At 42.8% G+C, this 27,408-nt stretch overlaps 1 protein-coding gene across 1 annotated transcript; it reads right to left on the reverse strand.

Moving 5' to 3' along the window:
* Positions 1-2,582: 2,582 nt before the first annotated feature.
* Positions 2,583-6,575, reverse strand: SFRP2 (secreted frizzled related protein 2). The gene is made up of 3 exons (XM_074951028.1): positions 5,894-6,575; positions 4,506-4,586; positions 2,583-3,056 (listed from the first exon to the last, which is right to left on the reverse strand). The coding sequence occupies exons 1-3, from the start codon at positions 6,390-6,392 to the stop codon at positions 2,752-2,754; spliced, it is 885 nt and encodes a 294-aa protein (XP_074807129.1). The 5' UTR covers positions 6,393-6,575; the 3' UTR covers positions 2,583-2,751.
* Between the last annotated feature and the right edge of the window lie 20,833 nt (positions 6,576-27,408).

Genomic DNA, 27,408 nt, shown 5'->3' on the forward strand with positions numbered 1-27,408 from the left:
TTTACCATTTTAATTATTTCTCAGGCCCTTTGGTTTTGGTTTTTACTGATTTTTACTGAAAATGGCTTAGGTTTTACAAAACCCATTATTTGTTTTTACTAATTTTTTTAGTTTTTGCCCCCCTCCCTACCTGACTCCCTGCCCTGAAATGAGAGATGGCACATACCAAGTGGTTATCTCTCCTTCCGGAGCAAGGTACTAGTCCAGACTCTGGTGGGGAGACGGTTCCTCTGTGTAGGGTCCCTGACAGACAGCACAGTGTGGCTGCACCGAACAGGGTAACTGCTGGTGGGTGGCTGTTGCTCTGCAGTGGGGCAGTGAGACTGGCAGGGTGCCAGATCCCAGAAGTCAAGACTGTGCAACCGCTGCTACGACAGGTCTGCAGGGAGCAGAAGGCACCAGAAACTGCCATGTTGGTGGTTGGCATGGACCTGAACTTCCTCAGCTGCTACACCATGGTGATGTAGAATGGCAACATCAAGACCATTGCCAATCAGCACAGCAAAAGTTGCACCCTGTAAGTATGGGCACCCATCACCCCCCTGTCCAGTGAGTACTGGCCTCCTGCCCCACCAGGAACCCCTTCACTCTGCCCCGCAAGTATCAAGCACCCTACCACACCGGGTATTTCCTAGCCCCCACCTATTGCTGCCCCTGTGAGTACTGACCCCAGTGATAGCCCCTGTGAATAGCTGGGCCCTTCAGCGCTGCCTGAAGGAGGGTTACAACATGCACCCCAAGAGAAGACCCAGGTCACAGAGCTCGGTCTGCTTCTCCTGCCGGACAAAGCCCCCAGTATTAATCCTGATATTTACCTAGAAAACCATGAAGTTAATTTTTTGCACCAATTTTCACCCATTTTTTTAAATGTTAGTAATAAACACTGACAAATTCTTAGGAAATGTTAAATAAAATAAAACCCCAAAACAAAGGGCCTTAATTATTCTGCACTATTAAATTGTTCTAACAGGGATTTTCATGTAGGACTTCCGGTTCCTTTTATACTACTATCAATTGTATGTGTATGAAAATTAACCTTATTCTGATCATTTTAAAATAGATAAGCCATTGTAACTCTACATCGATAAAGAGCAAAGTCTTCCCCTTAGACAAATTTAAAAAGAGTTGGTTTGAATTTTTGGAAATCTTTGACTAATTCCTAAATTATGAGGAATCTGAGGGCAAGTCAACACTTAAAGTGTTGCTGTAGCATTGTAATGAAGACACTCTACACTGATGGGAGAGCTCTCTCCCGTTGGCTTAGTTAATCCACCTCCCCAAGAGGTGATAGCTATGTCAGTGGGAGAAGCTGTCCCGGTAACATAGTGCTGTCTATGGGGTGGGAGGAGGTAGGTCAGTATAACTACGTTGCTCTGGGTGTGGATTTTTCACAACCCTGAAGGATCTAGTTATATCAGTATAGGTCTGTAGTGTAGACCAGACCTGAGATGCTACTTTCCTTTCCCCTCCCTACCCTCTTTCTTTCCTTTTTTGTTCTTTTTGTCCTTTTTCTTTGTTCTCTTCTTATTTTTTGGAGGGGAAATAAAAAAAATACAATTTTTTTAAAAAAAGAGCGAGACAGCAAAGTCTTCCTAGGAGACATGGTGAAACCATAATTGGCCACCCAAAGGAGCAGCAAAAAAACCTGCTAATCTTAAAATGGTGTTTAAGAGTTACAGAGACATCTTAGAACTGCTATGGGTGGATCTTTAGGTTTGTGTGGAGTCCTATTAATTCAATAAATAACCACTTTAGAGAGCCCAACCCTCATGGATCCAATCATGGGACTGGGCTCTCTAAAGTGGTTATTTATTGACTATTGGAGTTGGGGACTTTGGTGCAAGTTTTGCTGTATTATGACAAAAACCCGTTTGTGGTGGTGATTCTCAATTCTCTCATTTTCAAAACTCGTTGACATAACTCCACCCCCCTCCCCCAAAGGAAGACAATTGGTAAACTGTGATGTAAAGTTTATATACAAGGATATAACGTTTATCTGGAATATTTACAAGGTTGGTTAAAACAATATTTTACAACTCTTTCAGGTTAATCCTTAGGTATATTACAGTTAGGCTACAAATGGTTTAATTTGCAAGTTTAAAAAAGTTAAAAGGTGTATTCAGATCAGTCTACAAAATGTTTTTTTTTGTTTCGGGGGGCAGGGTCAGAAAACAAAATGTACACATGGTTAACTTACTTGTATTGATGCATATGTACCTCATGCAGCAGTTGTAATGGTCTCCTCTATAGTGTTAAAATAGATGGCATGCCATTTCATACATGGACAAAAATCAGACTCCATGTACAAGGTCAACAAAAGGGGGAAATGTTTGTTGCCATCTCTGAGTGTGTCAGAGAGAAATACACGCAAACACAAATGTGTGTGTATAGAGAAAGGTGGTGATATCAATTGAGCAGCTTTCCCAACATGAAGGAAAAAAGAAAAATTCAGACCAATGTCACATTTGCACTTATTCAAAAATCAAACCAAACAAACTAGCTTTAAGCAAGATATTTTAATACTTCACAAAAATATTCATGATTTTTATTACAGTTTTAATATATTTACAAAATTTGAAGGGGCGGGTTTTCCCCTCCTCTTCATTTTAAACAAACAGCCATCGTCTCCCATGCCTGCTATATCTTGTGGTTCAGAAAGGCTGAAACAAGAAGGTGCAAGAGGCTTGAAGAGCTCAGAACTGGGGCAGCTGGTGTAAGTGACTGGGGTGAAAGTGACTAGAGTAGAAGTGATTAGCATTGCAGTTTGCGGATGCTGCGGGAGAATCGTTTGAACGCCCGCTGCCCTTTCTGCCACCGCTTCACGGAGGTGATCACCAGCTCCCCAGCCTGCCTTTGTCCCATCACTAAATAGGGTGCATTTATGTCATTCATCTCATCACAGGTACACTGCAGGCCACCTTTGAGCCAGAGCACTGTCTTCCTCAGATCCCTCTCTGTCACCCCATTCAGCTTGTAGATGGTTTTGCTCTTTGTTTCAGGGGTGATCTTGGTGTCCCCATTGATGTATGTGATCTCCTTCACTTTTATCTTCAGGGCTAATAGAGAGAGCGGGGCAGGGGGGAGGGAGAAGTGGGATGAGAGAGATTGAGAGATTTTTTTTTCCCATTAGTGCACATAAAGGGGACCTGGGGAGGGAGGTCTTCTATTGCTAATTAAACTGTCAGGGGCTGACAGAATGGGCAGCAGGTGGCTCATTTTCTAAAGCCACTAAGTGCATGCAAGTCATCTCAGTTTGAATCAACCTTAAGATTTTTTTTCCTTCTTTTCTAAATGCATCTTTTCTTTAGTTTTCCTAATGTTTGCAAACACAGAGAGGGCGCATTTTGTACATTGTCTAATGCTGGGTTAAAACCTAGCACATATTTATTCTTACTGAAACCCTAGAATTTAGGGAAATTCTTCCCTAGAAAAGGAGGGAGGGGGAAGAATCTAAATCTAATTTGAAATCTGATCTTTTCTGTGGTTGAAAACGTTAAACTTAATTTATTAGTCTGGAGAGGATTTTTAGGTAAACTTGTAAGGAAATGATATTTCACATGTATTGCTGTTTAAAAGAATAGATCACGTGGAAGGAGAACTGACCTAACAGCTGCATTTGATTTGATAAAATAACTAAGGAGAGGGAAATACAAGGCTCTTTAAGGACTTACACAACATGTTTAGCTCTAAAAGGTTTTATGTGAATACCTCAGGCATTGTTTGCCAGTCCAAAGCCAGGATAAATACAAGCTATATTAATACATTGTCCTCATAATGGCTTTGTTTCTGAGGACACATTTGAATTACTAGATGTTTACAGTACAGGTCCACCTGCAATTATAAATATTGATCTATTAGAATAGTCTCTTGAAATAGGCATACTATAGTTTGTACATTTCCCAATTCTCCCTGTTAAAAGGGCTTTCCTGTCCTCTTCTAACCCAGAATCTTCATGTTTTGTATATATACTTAAGTCTCCACACACCACCTTCTCTGTTAAATCGTATGTAGAGGCTCATTTATAATCTGCAAAGAAAGTCTTTACCAATGTTTGAGACTGGGCATTTGGATCTCTTCCCCTGCACCCCTATATGAAATCCTTCCTCCACTTTTTCCCCTAGACAGTATTTGAGATTACAGATTGCTCTTATTCATTGTACTACTCCACTTGCCAGAGTCCACTATATAAACGAATATTAAACAGCTTTATTGTTGGTAATTTTGTTGGTTTTTGAGATGAGGAGGAAATTGCAAACAGAAATCTGACTTTGCTAGGATTTAAAAACACTTTTTTTTTCACTCTGACTAGGATTTGCATGATTGAAGCCTTCTGACACAGTATCTTAGAAGGATTGAGTTTAGTTTGATTTGCAGACAAGTCTAAAGCCTGACTGTATCCTTACTCTGGCAGAAATCCCATTGCCTGCTGTGGGAGATTAACCTGATCATTACAGGAGCGGACCCCAGTCCTGGAATGCTAACCAGAGGGCTCTTTTTCCACTTACCAAAGTCATTTTTGCAAAGGTTTTCCACGATGTCGTTGTCATCTTCGTTCTTGTTTTTGCAGGCATCACAGACCTTTGGTGCTGGAAATGTAAGAAGCAGGTTTGGTTAAAAAAGAACAGCAGGTGGCGTTTGGGAACATTGAAGCGAATTGAGATTTTCTACCAACTGGTATGTGCCCTTTATAGAGTGCTCACAGCTGCCTTTAACTTCTGACTTACCTTTCATTTCCTAGATGACACCAGAACTGATCGCACAGAGATTGTTTCGTTAACATAACCTCTCTAAACGAACTGTTGGGTTTTTTTTAAATTCTAAGAATAGAGGGATTTTCACTAAAACAGGAATGAACTCTGAGCTGTGAAGTGTGCGTATTCTTTCAGCTATGGAAATAATATAGATCACGTTCCGGTCAAAATCCTTCCTTTTTCAAAAAGGAGAGGAAGATTTGTGAAATGTACAGCAGCAAAGAGCCAGGGACTCCAAGTAAAATTACAAAACCACCAAAGTTCCCACTGAAAGCGATAGGAATAAAAGCATTGATTTGTTTATCGCTTGGGTTGGGAAAATGTTCAAAAAATGCAAAACATTTCCAGTGAATTACCCACCTAACCTCAAGAGGATTGGAAAGTCACGCTGCATCATGTCAGAAAAGATTGCTAAGCAACTTTGCAATTGATTTAAGATCTGCCTAGAAGGAAGCAGGGGCTTGAAAAGAAGTTCCTGTTGAATCCCCTGAAAAGGATTAAGGAGCCCCCTTCCCCTCCCACGAGGAACAAAAATCAAGTCAGGCACACCGTGGGGTTTTGTGAAAGAGTATCGAGCGCCCGAGGTTCCCTTCCCAAAGCAACTCCCTCTCACCCGCCCACCCCTTTTATAACTAGGGAAATTCTCCTTTTGCATGATCTTCTCCACCTAATTAAAACCAGCCCCCAAATAAAAAGCGGGTACCAGTGGAAGAGGCTTCCTTCATTCGTACTAACTGTCGATTCATGGACTTTTCACGTGTGAAATTGGTTTGCTGGTCAATCAAAAATCTTGGCATTTTTTCAGTTCCACTCTCTAGCGCTCTCTCTTTAGCAACCCTACAACAAACTGTCATGGTAAATACAGGTGTAAAACAACCTCCTGTAGTTCTTAACTTTGGTCACTGTTTAAAACCTGTTCACGGCAGGAAACAATTCATTTTCGGCGGCTTTAAAAGCTAGTATTCACTCTCCCATAGACCTACAGCTGCAACCGAGATGACTCCATAGCCCCTGGCATGTGTTGCAGAGTATAGGGGATGTTCTGGTTCTTGAGGCATTACAATATGCAGGGAAACCTATGAACCCCTCACTGAAATAATAATGCCCAAGCTCGAAGGAGGCTGCAGCAGTATCATTCTTACCTTCTCTGGGGGTAGGGAGGACGTGGTCGCTGCTTGCCGGGGGGATGCAGAGGTCGTTGTCCTGGGGGAAGCGGCTGCAGTCCAGCATCTCAGGCCAGGGGAAGCCGAAGGCAGACATAACTGGGGCGCAACTGTCCTTCACCTGCTCACAGAGCGAATGGCAAGGCTGAATGGTCTCATCCAGGTCATCGATGCAGACGGGCGCAAAGAGCGAGCACAGGAACTTTCTGGTGTCCGGGTGGCACTGCTTCTGAACTAGAGGGATCCAGGCTCCAGCCTGCTCCAGGACCTCCTGGATCGTTTCATGCCCCAGCAGATTGGGCAGCCTCATGTTCGGGTACTCGATCCCGCGGCACAACAAGAGGGAGGCGGGGATAGGTTTGCAGTTGGACCTCTTGTATGAGAACTCGGGCTGTCCAAAAAGAAAGAGCCCTTTGACGGACCCTACGCAGTGGGAGGCGATAAAGATCAGGAACAGAGACCAGTATCCCTGGTACATGGTTGGTGACTCACGCTCTAAAACGGGGGTGAAAAAAACGCCCCAGCGAGGCTTCCAGTTTCTTACAAAGGCAGAAAACAGGCTCTAGCCCAGAGAGAGAAACTCTCAGCTCCCCTGAGGCTACATGCAGCTTTCCAGGAGGCTCAGGCTCTGACTGTTAGACAGGGGTGGACAAACTGATCAAGATGCTGGGCAAACAAGAGTTTTCTGGATTTTTTTATGCAAATTGTAGGGGCTGGGAGGAGCCTTCTGACAATAATCCGAAAAGGATTGGTCACTACTTTCTTGGTCTGGTTTTCCTTAGGGGATTCTCTTTTGGCAGGCAATCCTTAAAAGAAATGTTACAATGCATGTTTAAAAAAAAAAAAAACCCTCTGAACAAAGAGCACAAAAGACGTAGGAGCTCACTGCTCAGGCAAACAGAGAGAGCTGCTTTAAGGTTGTGGCTTAGTTTTAGAGGTGAGCTTTGCAGTTCATAAAGCTATTGTAAATAGAACTCTTCCTCTTCCCCTTCAATTGAAGATGCCGGTCCGTTTCCTACTAGTCTCCTTTGCTCAGTTACCACGCTGGGCTGGGGCTTCCTTCTCTAGCGGAACGCATTAGGAGAGACTTGTTTGGTTTCCGTGAGTTTGACCCCAGCTGAGTCTCTTCACCACCTGTTTCGAATTCATTCGAATGTGGGGCAAGAGGTGTATTTTTTTCAAACTGGCATTAGGGGACTGGATTCGCAGCACTGCACCGAAGTGTAGCTCTTTCTCAGTCTTTACTTCCCATGGATCTTATTTTAAGAGGTCCGTTTGGTGATTAGCACACGCACAAATCTTAAGGATTTTTCCCCCCTGATGCTTGTTTCAATAAAGAAAAAATCCGCTTTAATTGTGTATATGGAGCATAAAAATCACAATGAAAAATATTAGCTCAAAGACTAATCAATGGTTAACCGGTCCCAATTCTCACAGCGAACTGGGTAAAAACTGCCGCTTTTGCCTGTACTGCATTAAGTGGCTCCACAGGATTTCAATCTTCAATTTTAAGCGCAGGGATCAATCTTTACTCATTAGTGTCACAGAAAAGACTTTTGCATGCTAATTTTTTTTGCCTTATAGTAATTATTATTGCTCATACTTAGGCATTTATAAGCGCCAAAAGCCTCTCTACCCCGTCCAATCTAATGCGCAAATATTACCCAATTAATATAAAACGTGGCTCAATAGTTGTTAGGATTCAGAGGGAAAAAGACAAAGTTAAATTAATTTTTACCCGTTCCCACCATATAGTAAGAAAATTCAACCTCTTTTCAAGAGAAAGTACAGAAGAAAACAAATGAGATGAACGAAGGGAATCTGTGAATACTTAGTGATCAAACGGGGGAAATAACTGTACAATGCGGGGTTCCCCTAAAAATGGATGTAATAGGGCAGCTCGGTTCTGAGCTAGGCACCAGGAGCAGTGCCCCTGGTGGTGTGATAAAGTACTGCATGGCTAGTGGTTACAACCTCTCAAGGTTTTTGAAACCTGTTTCTTTCTGTTTTAGTTGCATCCTTTTCTTCTCGCCCAGGTGAAACCATAGGAAATCTTTGCTGCTGATTCTGTTACTTCATGAGCTCCCCTTGCCTTCTTGCCTCCAAGCACGGGAGGTCAGTTCTGTTCATTACATGAAATGCAGATTGAAGTGGTGAGTGGGAAGAAGGTGGGGTGACCTGGTGCCACACAAAATGTCCTTTAGAGATTAAGCCAGGTTGAGTTTTAGTGCCTGTCTTTTACAGCAGGGAGACCTTGACAAAGAAGGCTCTCTTCCCCCACTTTACATCCTAGTCTGAGGTTTATGATAACAGGTCTTTTACCTTCCCACAGCTGCGGTTATACATAGGGAGGCCTCTTTAAATCTGAGCCACTTGCCCCACTAGGCTGTCACATGTCTATAACTGATCCATACTCCTAAAGAAGGTTTTTTGTTACTGAATCTTTCTTTTAATTAATGCACAAGGAGCAATCTGAGTCTGGAAATACATAGTTCAAAAGTGGGAGAGAATGCTATAATTTCAGACCTCCTTTCAACCCCTGCCCCCTAATCAGGCTGTTCTGTTTGCACTCACTTGCGACCAGTAAAGGGTGCTGGGAGAGAATACCCTACTTCCCCTTTCAGCAGAGGAGGGGCACATTACAGTTAGTGAGAATTTTGCCATTGACTTCAGAATCAAGCCTGGAGGTTCACCCCCTTTTGTGCTGTCCCCATCTCACTGTTGCATTTCATCAATGAAAAACTGGAACCTCAATCTTTTGCCCAGTTGCAAGAATTAGATTGTCTTTGAAATAGTATTTCTAAAAACTTTGCTGAGAGTAAACAACGAATTGTTCTATAGGGAGAACAAAAACATGTATATCGCTTTCTAACCATCTGTCTTCATCTAGAAAGATACTTAAAGGATTGGACATTGCATTGATTTACAAGGGCAAAAACTGATGGAGGAGGCACTGGGATCCCATTAACAATACAGCGTCTTTGTCATTTGCAATTGCAAATCTCTGAGATTTAGTAAAATTATTTATGACAACATTGCTATTTGAAGGTACCATTAAATATCTCCTTATAGATGTAGTACTAGACACTTGACTTGGAAATCATGATTGTGGCAAATTACCAATATATCCTGTAATCCAGATACATTTAGCTAGATGAGTGAGGTTTCGGAAATCTCGGGGGTCATTTTCTTTGTTCGTGTTTTGTTAAGCAGAGTGCAAGTAGCATATCTGTAAAGATGCATTATACCATTGTGCATTAGTCACCATGTAACTGAACATGAAGCAATAAGGCACCTTTTGTATACATTATCTGACCAGGTACTTGATAAAATAGATTTTCCATGCATCAATGCATTTGTAGAAGTCACTGGGAGTTCTGGGTGCTCAGGGACTGCAGGCTGGGTCATATACCTACAGTGTCTCACTATTATATCCCCCCCGCAGAAGATGGGAGTTGCCATACTGGGTCATCTAGTACAGTGGCCAGTCTCTGAATGTGGCTACACCAGTCCTATCAGAGGAAGGTGCAAGAAACCTCCAATAGGAAGTTATGGAATAATAACAGGGAAAGTTTCTTCCTCACCCCTTCTTGGTTTATATCCTGCAACATGAAGGTTTATATCCCTTCTGAAATGCTTTCTTTAAAAAAACTATTCTATAACTCTAGATATTCTTCTTATTGATATTGTCTATCCTTTTTTGAAATCTACTAAGCTTTTGGCCTCAATAGCATGCTGTGTGGCAATGAGTTCTGCAGACTAATTGTGGTATCTGGATTGAAGGCTTTTTGTCTAGTCTCTGAGAGAGCAATATAAGATATTTCAGATTCTTTTGTTTCCACAAGTTATGTGATTTCAGGGCTGTGTCCTGCTCCCACTGGAGTCAATAGCAAAACTCATAGTGAGTTCACTGGGAGAGTAGTGACTATATTTGACTAGCTTTACTGACCTCTGATTACTTTGTGTAGTTTTATAATTTAGAGGGCTTCATTTGCCACTGCCTTCCATCTTGGGTTGTCATTTACACTTGTGCAAAGTGGATCTGAAACATGACCAAGCCACAATTCTCCTCTGCTATGCCCTCTTTTCATAGGTGCAGGCTGTGTAGTCAGTCATTTGCAAGACAGTGGGGAATGAAGCTCAGAGACTGTCTGTAGGTCAAGAGGAGGAGCTATTTCCTAACAAAGAGGATAAAATTGTAGGAGAAGATCCTCTAATCATTGAAGTCAATGAGATTTTTGCCATTCGCTTCAATAGGGGAAGGATGGGGACCATACTGTGCTTTTCAAGGATTAGAGCCTTGACTTTAGATGAGACTTGATAACAGAATAGCATTTTAAAACCAGACTTGGAGAACCAGTCTCCTGTAAATGTGAGATGACCTGAGCACATTTTAAAACCCCCAGCACCAAGCAATATTTATGATTCTCATTCTGATCCTTTTAATGGAAAATGTTGGAGTGCTTTAGATTGAAAGGTTGAGGTTGGTCCTTGTGATTGTAAACTCTGGTATTACTTTCCTAAACTGCAGGCTTGAATATCTGTATTCTCTATCATTACTCTTGCGCATCAGAAAGCTTTGCTGAAACTGGAAACTGGTGAATTAGCTCTGGGTCAAGATATTTTGATATGAAATATTCTCTCTGAGTGGCACACAAATTGCAAGATCAATTTTACAGGGGTGTGTGTGTGTGTGTGTGTGTGTTAGAGAGAGAGAGACACACACACACACACACACAAAGAGAAAGAGGTTGCTGTTTAAAATAGTTTAGGAGAATGAGAACTTTGTTTAGAAATAGACTGACTAGGGGTTAAGTCAGGGGGGCCTGCTCTCTGACATGCTTGTCCTTTTTGCAGAGGTACCTAGGAAGTTTGACATTGAATTACAGCTTCTGGTAAAGAGACTTCTCAACCTCTTCTTAATCGGTCTGGCTCTGGTTGATTTTCATGAAATGATTTGGGTTGAGAACAGGATTGGATTTGGAAGGAGACTCTAACTGTTTAAAATTGGTATTGTGTTTCAACCTTTCCTAAGTGAAGTTATGTTCCAGGACTATCAGTGCATACATTTTATAGCTTAAACACACTACTGACATACACCACCTGGATTAGCATGCAAGACTTTAGCATAGCTCTGGAAGGCATTACAGGTTTGTGAAAAACAATAGTAGTGATATAACTTTCCAACTAGTGTTCTAGTTGGTTGTGTCTTTGTACTTATTACTTTGTAGACTACAAAGAAATTAACAACACATTATTGTGTTAAATTTTATCTACACAGTTCACACCAGAGCTTTGGCAATGCATTTGTTTAAATAAAGCGAATACCTTCAAATAAAACACGGAGGCCTACATCTGCAAAAGTGACTAGTGATCTTGAGTGCCCTGAGACCTATTAAAGGGGCCTGATTTTCAGAAGGCAGGTATTTAGCACTTTCTGAAAATCAGGCCCCTTTAAGGGGTCTCAATTTGGGCACCCCAAATTCTTAGTCACTTTAAAAAAAATTAGGTCTGTGGCTATAAATGTATCACTGCAATTGTGTGACTAAACTGTAAGGTATGTTTGGTAAGGAGGTGTTACCAAAATTGCACTTAAGGTAATTTGGAGTGAAGCCAAATGGCTGCAGCCTTGATGCAATAAATTTGTCCCAATGTTAATAGTATTTTTTCCCTAAGAAAAACAGAATTTCTGAATATCTCTGTAAAGAAATTCAAAAGCTCAAGGAAGAGCTGTAAAAGAGCTTCATGCCCATAAAAGGAATGTGAATTTGCCACATGTCAAACTGTACAGAAAGGGGCCAAGTCCAGATTTGTGAAGAGATCTTGAGTGTGTTGTTTGAGACTTCATTCTATTTTAAAAGCTGGATTTGTTGTCCCTAGAGTGGAAGATTAGTTTGCCTGTGAAGTCAATGGCAAAACTCATGTGGAACAGAAGATTAAGGGAGTCATGTTTGCCTATTCCAGAGAGGCTGAGTTTACTGGATTTGTAGAGAAGGAAAAGGCAAAAGTTACACATGCTTTCGAGTACAGCTTTTTTGAGGGGGAGGCATCAATTTCACCCACGTTCCAGATAATTTATTAACCACATAAACGCTTTGTATTAAAAATCCATAAAGAAAAATCCTCCTTTGGTTCGTTTACACCAGAAGCATCTATTGGCAGAAGGGGTGGAAAGGCTTCTGTCAGAATCTTTCAAAAGCCTCACATCCTCTTGCCACCAGCTCCTTGCCTTGGTTTGCTTTCTCAGGAGTGCGATATTTGGATGTGACTGCGAGGCGGGGGAAATGCAGTGAGGAGTTAATGACTGAGGAGGGTACAGCGTGAAGGAGGGAGAGAGGGGGCTGGTGCAGTGAACGGGAAGTGATTCTGAAGTGGAGGGGGAGAGCGGAGAGGGCATCAAGAGGAAGGGAACAAGGTGGTAGAAGGGGAAGTAAAGTAACAGGGCTACAGCTACAGCCAGTGGTGTCTGTGTCAGACAGACTCTTCCTGCTCTCCAGTCTCATCCATGGCCCGAGGGGACTCAGCACTAGGATCCCCCTGCTGCACGCGTTCAGTCCAGTAAACAGCTGCTGTTTCACGGTTAATTGGAAATGAAACTAATGAGATATTTATGGTCCTTGGCTGCATTTTCCCACGTACTTAACACGTTAGACCCCACTTCATACTCGAGTAAATCTAAGTCCTTCTTTGACTCGCCAAGCATGCTTTGATTTAACCCTTTATTACAGGGGGAGGAATTTCTCTCTTCTAACGCTGCTTGGAAGTAGAGCAGCCTTACTGAAAGGGTGGGTCCTTTGTGTTCCTCTCAACGAGAGGCAGTTAGTTGTCTAGAGCCTGCAACAATCCTGAGCGTGAACAAAGCTAAAGGACGATCTCCATGTGCAAACAACGAGCCTTGGCGACTATCCATCCCCTGGACAAGATGGCCCTGAAAAAGTGCACGTAGCGACCAATTAGCTTATCATTGATTGGTGATATTATGCTAGTGTATTTATGTGGCAGCTTGGTTCCTCGTTAAAAGGCTCAGATGTATATCAATTCGCTTGAACTCTGTTTAAACCCCATTTCACATCATGTTCCTTTAAAAGGGGATAACACTGTAATTTACTACAGAAGCCAGAAACGAAAGAGTGGAACCTCCTCGCGTGTCCATTTTGCAGGCTTTGGCTTAGGCTTATTTTCGTCTTCGCCAGGATTTGATCTTTTACCTTTGTTAACGCCAGCACCAGTTCAGCATCTCATAGACTTTGCTCAAAGCATAGGCTCCTTCCAGCTTCCTGGGCTCGCCTATATTGGCTGCTCTGATTTGTAAACGTGCGCAGTCAAAGGGACGACGAAGTCCTCCCAGGGACATTAGAACAACTGCTTTGTAAAAATGCGGGTCGTTTGGTTTTTACTGCTCAAACTCAAACATAATGGGAGCAAATGGCTGGCGTTTCTTTTCCTATTGTTTTTATGAGGATGCCGATTATTCCACCGTGCACTTCTTGGTTCCAGCATCCTACAGTTAATTTGTATATTTTGCAGCTTCTGTTATACCCATCATTACCCAAGTGCGGAGATTTACAAGGCTGGTAATTTCTTTACCTTGGAGTCAGATTCTGAGATTCCAGGCGATTGCATTTACCCTTTCACCTCCCCCCCCCCACCCAATTTCTTCCAGTCTCCTTCTGCTTCTGAAGCCCCAGTAATTTATTGCTCCACTGATCTGTTGCAGCCCCCATGAGGTTCCTTTAAACGAAGAATCTCCTAATTGCACACAGTCGGAACTCCTGAATAAAACCTGGCACAAACCAGGCAATCGAGAAAGAGAGAGCGAGTGAGCAGCTCAGAAATCAGTTGAGAGTGTCTGCAAGGACCTGCTCTATTGTCTGTCTGGGGTCACTGGCTAGGTTGGTGTTCCACTCTAGTGGGAATTTATTGCCATCAGATAAGAGCGTCAAGAGAGTAAAGTCAATATAATAAAGGCGATTTGTGGTAGAGGCAACAGATGGAATTTGAGTTTCTCCAGGAAAATCTTTTGAGTGTAAATCCCGAGGACATGCTCAGCATAAAAAGTGGGCCCACTGTGCTGCTCTGGCTCACAAAATGAAATTAGTTACTTTGAAAGTATTTTGTCAAAGCAAACCCAGATCGATCGATCGATCTATTTATCGATCGATGGATTGATCAGTCTAGTATGATGATATAATTCAAAGGTTGCATGTTTCAAACAAAAATAATCAGGAAATGGCCTCCTACAGTAGCATGGTCAGTTTTGCAGTATATCCTGAATATTTTATGAAATAAATAGTAATGGATAAAAATGTCACATTATTATTATTTATCAAACAAAACGAGGAATAGAAAAATCCTCTATAGAAACAGTGTGGATAAATTCACGCTGTTTTAGAATTCTTAGCTTTTGCACTTTAGTGATTTTTATTTTAAATGTATAACTTAACTGTTCCATTAGCATTTTTTTTTCATTTCATTTCCTAGATTTTTTTTTAAAGACAAGCAGGAAGAAAAAGAAGAAAACATCCTTAAAATGTCATAAGCTTTTAAGCCATTTTATTATTGTTTTAAAAATGACGCATAAGCTTTTAAGCTTCCATAAATTCATAAAGTGGCATACACAGTTAAGCCACATGAAATCCTTAAAGTTGCATAAGCATTTAAGCCACTTTAGATCCTAAGGCAATGTATGCTGTTAAAATGTCTTAAATCCTTAAGGCAGTAAAGTGCTTAAAACTTGAGGGTGGAGAGTGAGAATAAGGGGACTGAAAAATTGATCTCCGGGTACAGAGGTCCAGATTAAGAGACAGCAATAGAACACCGTGACTATTATAGTGTGTCTATGTATCATCAGTCTCTATAAAACCATTTCTCTCCCTATCCCACCATACCCAAATTTGATATAATTTCAGATTGTCAAAGAAACACCACCACTAACTTTTTCAGGGACATGTCTGTGGGTTGAGGAATGAACAAGGAAAGGAGGACTGAAGGCTATACTAGTGTGTGCGGTATGTGTACTAACAGCCAAAAAATGGGTAGCAGTTTGCTGAAACATGCTGTATTAAATAAGATCAACTATATTCATTTACTTTTTTGCACATTTTTACTAATACAAATTTACTGCCTTGAATACGCTTAATACATGATGACATAAAGAGTGAGGAACTCATAACACTACTCATCCTCCCTGCCTAGCAGTGTGGTTTGTTTGATGGGTCTTCTGTAGTAGGTATAGGAAATATTCATAGCTATTGTATGCCCAGTCCTACTATTTTATTGTCATTCTTCAGGAACCATCAAGTTGTTCAGGAGCTACCTCAGTAACTGCATGAATTTCCCTCCATTGTTCCCACATCTCATTTGTCCATCTCACTTGGTGAATCATCTCTAAGGTCAGAGGCACAATGACAGTCCCCCACTATGGCTCGTACAAGGCCTACCACAAAGGGGCTCCATACTTGATTGAGAAATCTAGGCACCACTCTATAGCAAATAATAAAAAACAATGACTCCTAGTATTGCTTTTAGTTCAGTTAAGCATGGAGAAGGTTTAGTAAAAGGCTCCTTATGCTCAGGAGGAGTCTCTCTCTGAAGATTCAAAAGCTGAGGGGAAATGAGTCTTTTCCATTTTTCCTCCCGTCATTGAAGGATCTTGCTCATGGGGAAATACAGGGTGTGATTTTCAAATGCACTCAGTATTGGCCTAAGTCTGTTCCCACAGAAACGCCCATTGATTTACATGGGAGCAGAGTGAGGCCAAGGCTGAGAACTTTTAAAAATCCTACTCATAATTCATTATGAGCTATTGTCAGATCAACTGCTGACCTGAACTGAGCTGAGATTTTGCATTCGAATATCATCTGAATTTGGGTATTAATTAGCTATTTATTGCATTTTGCCACTGTATGTGTGTAACATCTGTTACATAGCTATTCTCAGGGCTTGAGAAATTAAATAAATCCTCTCCTAGCCTTTGCCATGGTCTCTCTAGGATTTCATAATCCTGCCTTAGGTCTGTTTGTTTATGCTTTTCAGAAGTGATCACAGAGATCACAATGAGCTATAATGTCTTTCATCTGAGCAGCCATATCATGCCAGAACAAAATATGCCTTGTCTTTTGCTTACATTTTTTCAATGCCTAGATGACTTATGTATTTTAGGGAGATTTTCTTTAGTCAGTGCTGCTGGGAAAAATATTTATTTCTCCTCTTAACACTAAATTATTCCTTAAATGGCCACAATACATCAAACTCTATTTTTTCGTTAGGCCATCACTGTAAAATTGTTAATTTCTGGTTATAAAAATAGGTCTTTCAATGTTTTTCAATTTGAGCTGTGTTGGAAGCCCAGGTTTGCATCTGCTTTTGACTGAAATTGTCTCTGAAGCAGCTGGATGCATGTTCTCTTTTCCCAGTGGGGTCAAGATGCTTGGTCTCTTTTCCCAGTGCATTTGCCCAGTGCCGGGTCCAGCTAGTTGGGCTGGGCATTGAGGGCTAAAGATATGTGCATAGTGTAGCCAGGGTCAATAAAACTCACATTTATGGGTGGTACCTCAATATAGAGTCTCAGTGTCTTGATGTAAGGAGCTATCCAGTAACCTGGTCCCGAACACAGGGGTCAAAGAAATGGAAAAGAACTGATCAACATGTAACAAGAGGGAAAATTAAGTCTGTCTGAGGAGACTGAAATCAGTTAGAAGGAAGAGTGGTTTAAGCAATTAGGACAGTCTCAAATACATTAAAGGAACACAGTCAACTTAAAACCCACACTTCTGTCGGAGAATGCTGCCCCTATTATTGTTACAAGTAGCACCGAAAATTAAAATAACTAAAAGAGAGTAAAGAAAAAACAAATAATTGCCAGGTTTTTTTAACTTTGTATCAGGATTAGGCATTTGACTGGTCAAATATGGTCAAATATTTTAAAGCACTAGTTTATTAGAATAGTAACTACAGTAACAAAGAACAGTAAGACTCCATGGCAGCATTTCCCAAACTTTTTTCCCACATGACCCTATTTTAATTAATAATTTCCTCCCAGGACCCAGACAGCATAGAAGATGCCAGTTTTGAACAGCAAGGTTACTAGATTACGCTGTGCAGAACAAAAATGGCATCCTTCACACTAGGGATTGCTGTGACCCCATCTGCTGATGGCATGAACCCACTTAGGGTTGCAACCCACAGTTTGGGAACCGCTGCTTTATGGTCTCCACTTGGCTCAGCTTTAGATAGAGACTTATGCCTAATTACAAAAAGGCAGTTACTTAACTGAGTTATTTTAACTTAAAAATGTGAAACAATGAAATGAATTTCTAAATATTGAAAGAATAATGCCATTCCCAGATTAACCAATACGCAATGGTGCACTTGCGCAAGGCTCCTGTCATGGGGGTAGGAGGGTTGACCTTTGGAAACCAAAAGAAAACCAAAACTGAGTGCCTCCGTAACCCTGTTTGTCAGATCACAACACTACTTACTCAAATTTGTCCTGGTCACCTCCCCATCCTGACAGAGTGGTGGCCAGGCCAAATCTGAGCGGTGCAGGGCTGGGTGAGTGTGGGACAGTCAATGGGAGAGACCAGATCTGGATGGCCAGGATTGGGAGGAACTGTCCTAGCCCAGGATGGCAGTGGAGCACTGAACCAGGGGCGGGGAGAGTGCCAGTAAGTGGACAGGAAGGTGCCGGGGCAGTGGGCAAGATACTGAGGGTGAGTTGTTGTGGGGGCTGTAGGGTGAGGAATTGCATGTGAATTATGGTTGCTGGGGGCTGTGGCCAGTGGGGTTGATGTGTTGGGTGCTGTGGTGAGCAGGATGGATGTCAGGGCCGCTGGGAGCTGCCAGGATAAGTGGGACTGGTAGAGGGTTGTAGGGATATATGTAGGTGGAAGGGGCATTCCGGTATTTGTGTGTCGGGTGGGGAGAGAGAGAGGCATTCTGGGGTGGGGTATGTATGGGGTGGAGGCACTTTAAGGAAGGTGGGGAACCCCAATTTCCATAGCACACAGGGTCCCACAGTTCTTTAATCTGGGCCTGCATAATGCAATCAGAAAGACAGCCCACCACTTACGTCAGGATGTTCTTGCTGGAATATTTGTCAATATGTGGTCAAATAATAGGATCAATTGAGATTATTTGACCAATCAATCAACCATCTTGCCAAGCCTACTTTATTCATTTGACTGTGCTTGTAGTGTAGTCTGTTCCATTATTCCCTCATATAGTCAATCAGTCAGTTTGCCTTTTTGTTTGTGTGGCTCTTTCACACGGCAACAGGCAAGAGAAAACCCTTTGTAAAATTAGGAAACCCCTATTGGCAGGTGTAGTTCTTCAAACTGCATCTAACTCATTTTTGAAACCGAATAGATTTAAATGTGATGGTTCACTGTGAAAATAAATAAATGATATAGTCTCAAATCTAAACAAAAGCTACAGTCAAAACTGCAATACCAGTGGCTACAAGAGATACTGTGTGTAGGTAAGCAGCAATGCCTTGATGAATCTTCTGGGAATAAGCTTTGCTTCAGTGAAAATTATGCTTACTTGATTGTCCTCTTTTTGATTTAATGGCCATAAAGGCAATGGACTCTTTTGGATAGTTTGCTGGATTTTAATGTTTTGTTGCAATGGGGAAAAATAAATACTACTTTGCTCTACTTATCTGCAGAATTGAATCATCTCACTAAAATGTAATTATGGGGTCTGAAATGTAGTTTGATTCACATTCATTACCTTAGTTTGAATTCCATACCTTTTAATTTTAAATTCTGAAAGAAATGTATTTAAATTATGCACATACACATTTTCTTTAATCCTGCAAAACTCTGGAATATACAACGTATGCAAAGGCAGGCATACATCTTTTAAACTATTTTATTGGCTTATTCAATGTGGTTTTTCTTAAGGCTTGAGAGAGCCATAGCGCTTGAAGAGGAAAAGTATCCTTCCATCAAGAGAAAAATACTGCAGGAGACAGATCAATCTGCATAAACAATAGCACCCAGGGAAACACAGCCATACCTAATAAATGCGAATCTCACCAAACAATAAGAAGACCGCAGAAATGGAAAGTTGTGCTTGTCAAAAGAAAAACATAATGGGACTGATTTTGAGATCCCTTAAACACTTTAACTCCATTGACTACAGTGGAATGATTCCAGATTTATACTAGCATAAATGAGATGAAAATTAGGTCCAGTGTTCCTAACCCTCTGGTAAATGTGGTTGGGCTGATAGAACCTGAGAAAAGTGAGGTAGGCCTTTCAAGAACCACCTATGTCTCCAGATCAGCTACCTGAATAGAAAGAAAAATACGGGTTGGTCAGCTGCCATTGCACAAGGTTAAAAAAGTGTAACTTTCCATATGTTAAGCACATTTAACAAGTTAATTGAATACAACCTATAATGTGGCTATTTTGAGGCTGATAGGCCTCAAAAATGGCCCTCTCCCGGTGACAGAAAATGCTGCTTTACCATTAAAAATTACATCCAGCACTGACAGGAATATCAATGGAAGAGTGTTGCATGTATTAAAATGTGAAACTCACACTCATGCTTTGTTTATAGTATAGCTTCTGATAAAAATCTCTAGCCCACTGAAGAAAAGGGGATTGCCCAGGTTCTAACTGAAGGCAGAATTTTGTTTTGTAATTGTAAGATTATTGCTGGCTGGGCTTTGGTGGCTGATAAGAGGAGAATTTAATCAAGATTAAAGCTGGACAATGAGGGGTGTGAGTGTGTGACAATATTTTACAGTCCAGTTTTGAAAAATTAAAAGTCACATCGAAATAATGTTTTGCTTTAAATGAAAATATTCTAATTTCTATTTTTATTGTATATTTACAGTGCTGTTAATTGAATACTGTGGTGATATTTGGGTGTGGAGTGCTAAACAGTGCCCTCAGTTAGTACCAATGTGCTGTGGAAATGGAAAAAAGTGATAAATGAAATATAAAGGCAGAACCTCTTGGTGGCGCTTGTGCACATAATGTAATTTTTTGCTACAGCCAGTGAGATCAGCTATTGATTTTCAATGTACTTTACTGCTGTTCAGATTACTTTGGCATTCCTTATCTTCTCTAGGAAGACAAGCTTTTGGGATTGAATCCTTAGGACTAGTTTGATTGGTTTTCAACATAACAGAAGCATTTTTGTGCTCAGGAACATTTTGTGCTGCATAGGCTGAGAAGAACTTTGATCATTTTCAAATGGCACAAAATAAGATTTTTATTGTCTCCAATGTGGTCATTCACATTGGTTCAACAATTTCCCTTTTATTTGCTACCTTTAAACAAATTGTACTAGTTTTATTTATTACTGTCAGGATTATCATTGTTTTATTTCAGGTAATTTATATTTAATGTCACATTACACTTTATGATTTTTCCACATTCTGTATTTAATGATACATGAAAACAGCTGGACATAGATTTTTTTTATAAAATCTACATTTATTTGCACTTCAGTGTTTTTGTCAGTTGTGATCTTTTTCATTTATCTGCGGTTTATCTATATTTGGCTGCAGTTCCTGCCATGGTGTGGATTTCTGCCTAATGCAGTATTCCTGTTTGTGATTAGTACTCCCATTTCGCTGTCTAATCTAAGTGCTGGAAAACAATTAAAGTTAGCACAGAGCATGCTTGAAAAGGCTATCATCTTACATTCCCGCCTCCCCATCCCAGTTCCTACTATATTTTATTTTATTAATGATTTAATGTACCCTTCCTTTCTTCCTCCTTCGTATAGTGTTTATTTTTCCTTATTATTTCTTATATTTATGATGGTTGCAGTTAGAGGCCAGAACCTGGATTGGGGCCCCATTATAATGGGTGCTGTACAAACACATAGTAAGAGGTAGTCTCTGTCCTGAAGACTTTATAGTCTAAGTAGAGAAGATTGACAAAGAGTGGGAGAAAGGAAATATTGTTGTCCCCATTTTGTGGATGGGGAATGGAGGTACAAAGGGTGAAATCCTGGCCCATTGAATGTCAGGGGAGTTTTGCCATTGATTTAATTTGCAGATGGAATTTGATTCCAAGAAATTAAACGTCTTGCCCAAAGTCATATGAAAAGACTATGGCAGAGCTGGAAACAGATCCCAGATCTCCTGAGGCCCAGTCTAGTTCCCTAACCACAAGATCATCCTTCTTCTCTTCTCGCCTTTTACTTGTTCATGATTATGGGTTGGTCCTGTGGCCTGCTGCCACTCCAGCTATAGGGGAAGACTGTATAGAGAAAAGGTTGACTTTACATTCAACCTGAACATGCTCACTGTAATCTCCTGTGGCAAGTTGTTCTATAGCAGAGGGCATCATACAGACAATGATTTGCCTCCTCTTCTGAAGAGTCTTATCCTGGGCCAGGCTAGATGCAGTATCCCACTGTCTTGGTAGATCATGTTTTCTTTCTTTCCATTTGCTTCTGTGTTTTTTTAATCTGACTTTCTGATTTTTATGGCTTTATTGTTAATCTCAAGGTTTGAAGATTTTTTTTTATAATTGCCAAAAAGCTTTATGCCTCCAGTGCGCTAAGATACATTGTTTTCTATATTGTGGAATCTCCATCATTGGGGATTTTTAAGAGCAGATTGGACAAACACCTGTCAGGGATGGTGCCTGCCTCGAGTGCAGGACTAGATGACCTCTTGAGGTCCCTTCCAGTTCTATGATTCTATGATTCCTCACTTTATGGCCCAACCTTGCTTCCATTCAGGTCAATAATGACAATACTTCCATTGACTTCAGCGGGACCAGGACTTGATCCCAAATCTTCAAGAAAAGAGAATTTCATTAGTTCTCAATCTGAAGCCATTGAAATTACATACAGATGTTATTATTTCTTCCTTTTGCTGTCTGGTCTCAAATGAACTGGTGTTCCAAATTAATGGATGGATGCCATCACATCACAAAAAATATCAAGATGATTGCCATTAGCTGGCACCAACATGGTTAGCAGCTTTACAGAGAGGGCAAAGATTAAGTGGCCAGGATGATTATGCTTCTCTCTCATCTGTAGAGGTGGCCAAGGGTTGTGCCTGTTCTGTAGATAAACAGAGAACTCTGATTTCCAAAGGTGTCAGTCTGCACATTTCAAGAGCACTGAATTCTAAAGAAAGAAAGTTACTCTGCCCTTGAATTGTCTAGTATATGCACTGTGTGTATGTGAGATCTATAAATATATTCTGAGAGCCAAAGACTAATTAGAGGGAGCTGATCAGGCTTTCAGGTTGACTGGCTGTTATCCTCTTAGGTCCTTAATGGTTCTGGACCCAGGTGGCTTGTTGAAAGAAATGCAACCCTGTATCTTTTTATAAATTTCATTAAAACACGTAAACAAACAAAACATAAAATGAAGAAAACATACCACCAAAGCTAAGTTACTAAACTAAACTCAAAATAAAGCAACTATAAAATTAATATCACATCAAGGTCAAATAAACAACTCTCAGGGTATGTCTACACTACGGAATAAGGTCGAATTTATAGAAGTCGGTTTTTTAGAAATCGGTTTTATATATTCGAGTGTGTGTGTCCCCACAGAAAATGCTCTAAGTGCATTAAGTGCATTAACTCGGCGGAGTGCTTCCACAGTACCAAGGCTAGCGTCGACTTCCAGAGCGTTGCACTGTGGGTAGCTATCCCACAGTTCCCGCAGTCTCCGCTGCCCATTGGAATTCTGGGTTGAGATCCCAATGCCTGATGGAGCTAAAACATTGTCGCAGGTGGTTCTGGGTACATATTGTCAGGCCCCCCTTCCCTCCCTCCCTCCGTGAAAGCAAGGGCAGACAATCGTTTCACGCCTTTTTTCCTGAGTTACCTGTGCAGACGCCATACCACGGCAAGCATGGAGCCCGCTCAGGTAACCGTCACCCTATGTCTCCTGGGTGCTGGCAGACATGGTATTGCATTGCTACACAGTAGCAGCAACCCATTGCCTTCTGGCAGCAGACGGTGCAGTATGACTGGTAGCCGTCCTCGTCATGTCCGAGGTGCTCCTGGCCGCGTCGGCTGGGAGCGCCTGGGCAGACATGGGCGCAGGGACTAAATTTGGAGTGATTTTACCAGGTCATTCTCTTTAGTCCTGCAGTCAGTCCTATTGAACCGTCTTATGGTGAGCAGGCAGGCAATACGGATTGCTAGCAGTTGTACTGTACCATCTTCTGCCGGGCAGGCAAGAGATGACGATGGCTAGCAGTCGTATTGTACCATCTTCTGCCGTGCAGGCAAGAGATGACGATGGCTAGCAGTCGTATTGTACCATCTTCTGCCAGGCAGGCAAGAGATGACGATGGCTAGCAGTTGTACTGTACCATCTTCTGCCGAGCAGCCATGAGATGTGGATGGCATGCAGTCCTTCTGCACCGTCTGCTGCCAGCCAAAGATGTAAAAGATAGATGGAGTGGATCAAAACAAGAAATAGACGAGATTTGTTTTGTACTCATTTGTCTCCTCCCCCATCTAGGGGTCTCATTTCTCTAGGTCACACTGCAGTCACTCACAGAGAAGGTGCAGTGAGGTAAATCTAGCCATGTATCAATCAGAGGCCAGGCTTACCTCCTTGTTCCAATAAGAACAATAACTTAGGTGCACCATTTCTTATTGGAACCCTCCATGAAGTCCTGCCTGAAATACTTCTTGATGTAAACCCACCCCCTTTGTTGATTTTAGCTCCCTGAAGCCAACCCTGTAAGCCGTGTCGTCAGTCGCCCCTCCCTCCGTCAGAGCAACGGCAGACAATCATTCCGCGCCTTTTTTCTGTGCGGACGCCATACCAAGGCAAGCATGGAGGCCGCTCAGCTCACTTTGGCAATTAGGAGCACATTAAACACCACACGCATTATCCAGCAGTATATGCAGCACCAGAACCTGGCAAAGCGATACCGGGTGAGGAGGCGACGTCAGCGCGGTCACGTGAGTGATCAGGACATGGACACAGATTCCTCTGAAAGCATGGGCCCTGCCAATGCATGCATCATGGTGCTAATGGGGCAGGTTCATGCTGTGGAACGCCGATTCTGGGCTCGGGAAACAAGCACAGACTGGTGGGACTGCATAGTGTTGCAGGTCTGGGACGATTCCCAGTGGCTGTGAAACTTTCGCATGCGTAAGGGCACTTTCATGGAACTTTGTGACTTGCTTTCCCCTGCCCTGAAGCGCATGAATACCAAGATGAGAGCAGCCCTCACAGTTGAGAAGCGAGTGGCGATAGCCCTGTGGAAGCTTGCAACGCCAGACAGCTACCAGTCAGTTGGGAATCAATTTGGAGTGGGCAAATCTACTGTTGGGGCTGCTGTGATGCAAGTAGCCCACGCAATCAAAGATCTGCTGATATCAGGGGTAGTGACCCTGGGAAATGTGCAGGTCATAGTGGATGGCTTTGCTGCAATGGGATTCCCTAACTGTGGTGGGGCCATAGACGGAACCCATATCCCTATCTTGGCACCGGAGCACCAAGCCGCTGAGTACATAAACCGCAAGGGGTACTTTTCAATAGTGCTGCAAGCTCTGGTGGATCACAAAGGACGTTTCACCAACATCAACGTGGGATGGCCGGGAAAGGCACATGACGCTCGCATCTTCAGGAACTCTGGTCTGTTTCAAAAGCTGCAAGAAGGGACTTTATTCCCAGACCAGAAAATAATGGTTGGGGATGTTGAAATGCCTATATGTATCCTTGGGGACCCAGCCTACCCCTTAATGCCATGGCTCATGAAGCCGTACACAGGCAGCCTGGACAGTAGTCATGAGCTGTTCAACTACAGGCTGAGGAAGTGCAGAATGGTGGTAGAATGTGCATTTGGACATTTAAAGGCGCGCTGGCGCAGTTTACTGACTCGCTTAGACCTCGGCGAAACCAGTATTCCCACTGTTATTACTGCTTGCTGTGTGCTCCACAATCTCTGTGAGAGGAAGGGGGAGACGTTTATGGCGGGGTGGGAGGTTGAGGCAAATCGTCTGGCTGCTGGTTATGCGCAGCCAGACACCAGGGCGGTTAGAAGAGCACAGGAGGGCGCGGTACGCATCAGAGAAGCTTTGAAAACCAGTTTCATGACTGGCCAGGCTACGGTGTGAAAGTTCTGTTTGTTTCTCCATGCTGAAACCCCCCGCCCCTTGGTTCACTCTACTTCCCTGTAAGCTAACCACCCTCTCCTCCTCCCTTCGATCACCACTTGCAGAGGCAATAAAGTCATTGTTGCTTCACATTCATGCATTCTTTATTAATCCATCACACAAATAGGGGGATGACTACCAAGGTAGCCCAGGAGGGGTGGTGGAGGAGGGAAGGAAAATGCCACACAGCACTTTAAAAGTTTACAACTTTAAAATTTATTGAATGACAGCCTTCTTTTTTTTGGGCAATCCTCTGTGGCGGAGTGGCTGGTTGGCCGGTGGCCCCCCCACCGCGTTCTTGGGTGTCTGGGTGTGGAGGCTATGGAACTTGGGGAGGAGGGCGGTTGGTTACACAGGGGCTGTAGTGGCAGTCTGTGCTCCAGCTGCCTTTGCTGCAGCTCAACCATACACTGGAGCATACTGGTTTGATCCTCCAGCAGCCTCAGCATTGAATCCTGCCTCCTCTCATCACGCTGCCGCCACCTTTCAGCTTCAGCCCTCTCTTCAGCCCACCACTTATTCTCTTCAGCCCGCCACCTCTCCTCCCGGTCATTTTGTGCTTTCCTGCACTCTGACATTATTTGCCTCCACGCATTCGTCTATGCTCTGTCAGTGTGGGAGGACAGCATGAGCTCGGAGAACATTTCATCTCGAGTGCGTTTTTTTTTCTTTCTAATCTTCACTAGCCTCTGGGAAGGAGAAGATCCTGTGATCATTGAAACACATGCAGCTGGTGGAGAAAAAAAAGGGACAGCGGTATTTAAAAAGACACATTTTATAAAACACTGGCTACACTCTTTCAGGGTAAACCTTGCTGCTAACATTACATACATAGCACATGTGCTTTCGTTACAAGGTCGCATTTTGCCTCCCCCCACCGCGTGGCTACCCCCTCAACCCTCCCCCCTCCCTGTGGCTAACAGCGGGGAACATTTCTGTTCAGCCGCAGGCAAACAGCCCAGCAGGAATGGGCTCCTCTGAGTGTCCCCTGAAGAAAAGCACCCTATTTCAACCAGGTGACCATAGATTATATCTCACTCTCCTGAGGATAACACAGAGAGATAAAGAACGGATGTTGTTTGAACGCCAGCAAACATACACTGCAATGCTTTGTTGTACAATGATTCCCGAGGACGTGTTACTGGCCTGGAGTGGTAAAGTGTCCTACCATGAAGGACGCAATAAGTCTGCCCTCCCCAGAAACCTTTTGCAAAGGCTTTGGGAGTATATCCAGGAGAGCCGCGAATGCCAGGGCAAAGTAATCCTTTCACATGCTTGCTTTTAAACCATGTTTAGTATTTTGAAAGGTACACTCACCGGAGGTCCCTTCTCCGCCTGCTGGGTCCAGGAGGCAGCCTTGGGTGGGTTTGGGGGGTACTGGCTCCAGGTCCAGGGTGAGAAACAGTTCCTGGCTGTCGGGAAAACTGGTTTCTCCGCTTGCTTGCTGTGAGCTATCTACAACCTCATCATCATCATCATCTTCTTCATCCCCAAAACCTGCTTCCGTATTGCCTCCATCTCCCTTGAAGGAGTCAAACAACACGGCTGGGGTAGTGGTGGCTGAACCCCCTAAAATGGCATGCAGCTCATCATAGAAGCGGCATGTTTGGGGCTCTGACCCGGAGCGGCCGTTCGCCTCTCTGGTTTTCTGGTAGGCTTGCCTCAGCTCCTTCAGTTTCACGCGGCACTGCTTCGGGTCCCTGTTATGGCCTCTGTCCTTCATGCCCTGGGAGATTTTGACAAAGGTTTTGGCATTTCGAAAACTGGAACGGAGTTCTGATAGCACGGATTCCTCTCCCCATACAGCGATCAGATCCCGTACCTCCCGTTCGGTCCATGCTGGAGCTCTTTTGTGATTCTGGGACTCCATCATGGTCACCTCTGCTGATGAGCTCTGCATGGTCACCTGCAGCTTGCCACGCTGGCCAAACAGGAAATGAGATTCAAAAGTTCGCGGTTCTTTTCCTGTGTACCTGGCCAGTGCATCTGAGTTGAGAGTGCTGTCCAGAGCGGTCAAAATGGAGCACTCTGGGATAGCTCCCGGAGGCCAATACCGTCTAATTGTGTCCACAGTACCCCAAATTCGACCCGGCAAGGCCGATTTAAGCGCTAATCCACTTGTCAGGGGTGGAGTAAGGAAATCGATTTTAAGAGCCCTTTAAGTCGAAATAAAGGGCTTCATCGTGTGGACGAGTGCAGGTTTACATCGATTTAACGCTGCTAAATTCAACCTAAAGTCCTAGTGTAGACCAGGGCTCAGTCTCAATATTGGATTAGAATTAAATCACCAAATTTATGCCAAAAAGAATCAGCCCTTATAAATTCCAAGAAGTCTAAAAAGGTGGCTGTCCATTTAAATATAAATCCGAATGTTTGAATCTTACT

This window comes from Natator depressus, chromosome 4 (assembly GCF_965152275.1).
Source record: "Natator depressus isolate rNatDep1 chromosome 4, rNatDep2.hap1, whole genome shotgun sequence".
NCBI classification, from domain to species: Eukaryota; Metazoa; Chordata; order Testudines; family Cheloniidae; genus Natator; species Natator depressus.

Excerpts from the sequence above, each read along its gene's own strand:
- SFRP2 (XM_074951028.1), bottom strand. The coding sequence starts at position 6,392 with ATGTACCAGGGATACTGGTCTCTGTTCCTGATCTTTATCGCCTCCCAC. Across the intron at positions 4,587-5,893 it reads CCTCCCTACCCCCAGAGAAG|CACCAAAGGTCTGTGATGCC; the intron begins GTAAGAATGATA and ends TTACATTTCCAG. Across the intron at positions 3,057-4,505 it reads CCTTTGCAAAAATGACTTTG|CCCTGAAGATAAAAGTGAAG; the intron begins GTAAGTGGAAAA and ends TCTCTCTATTAG.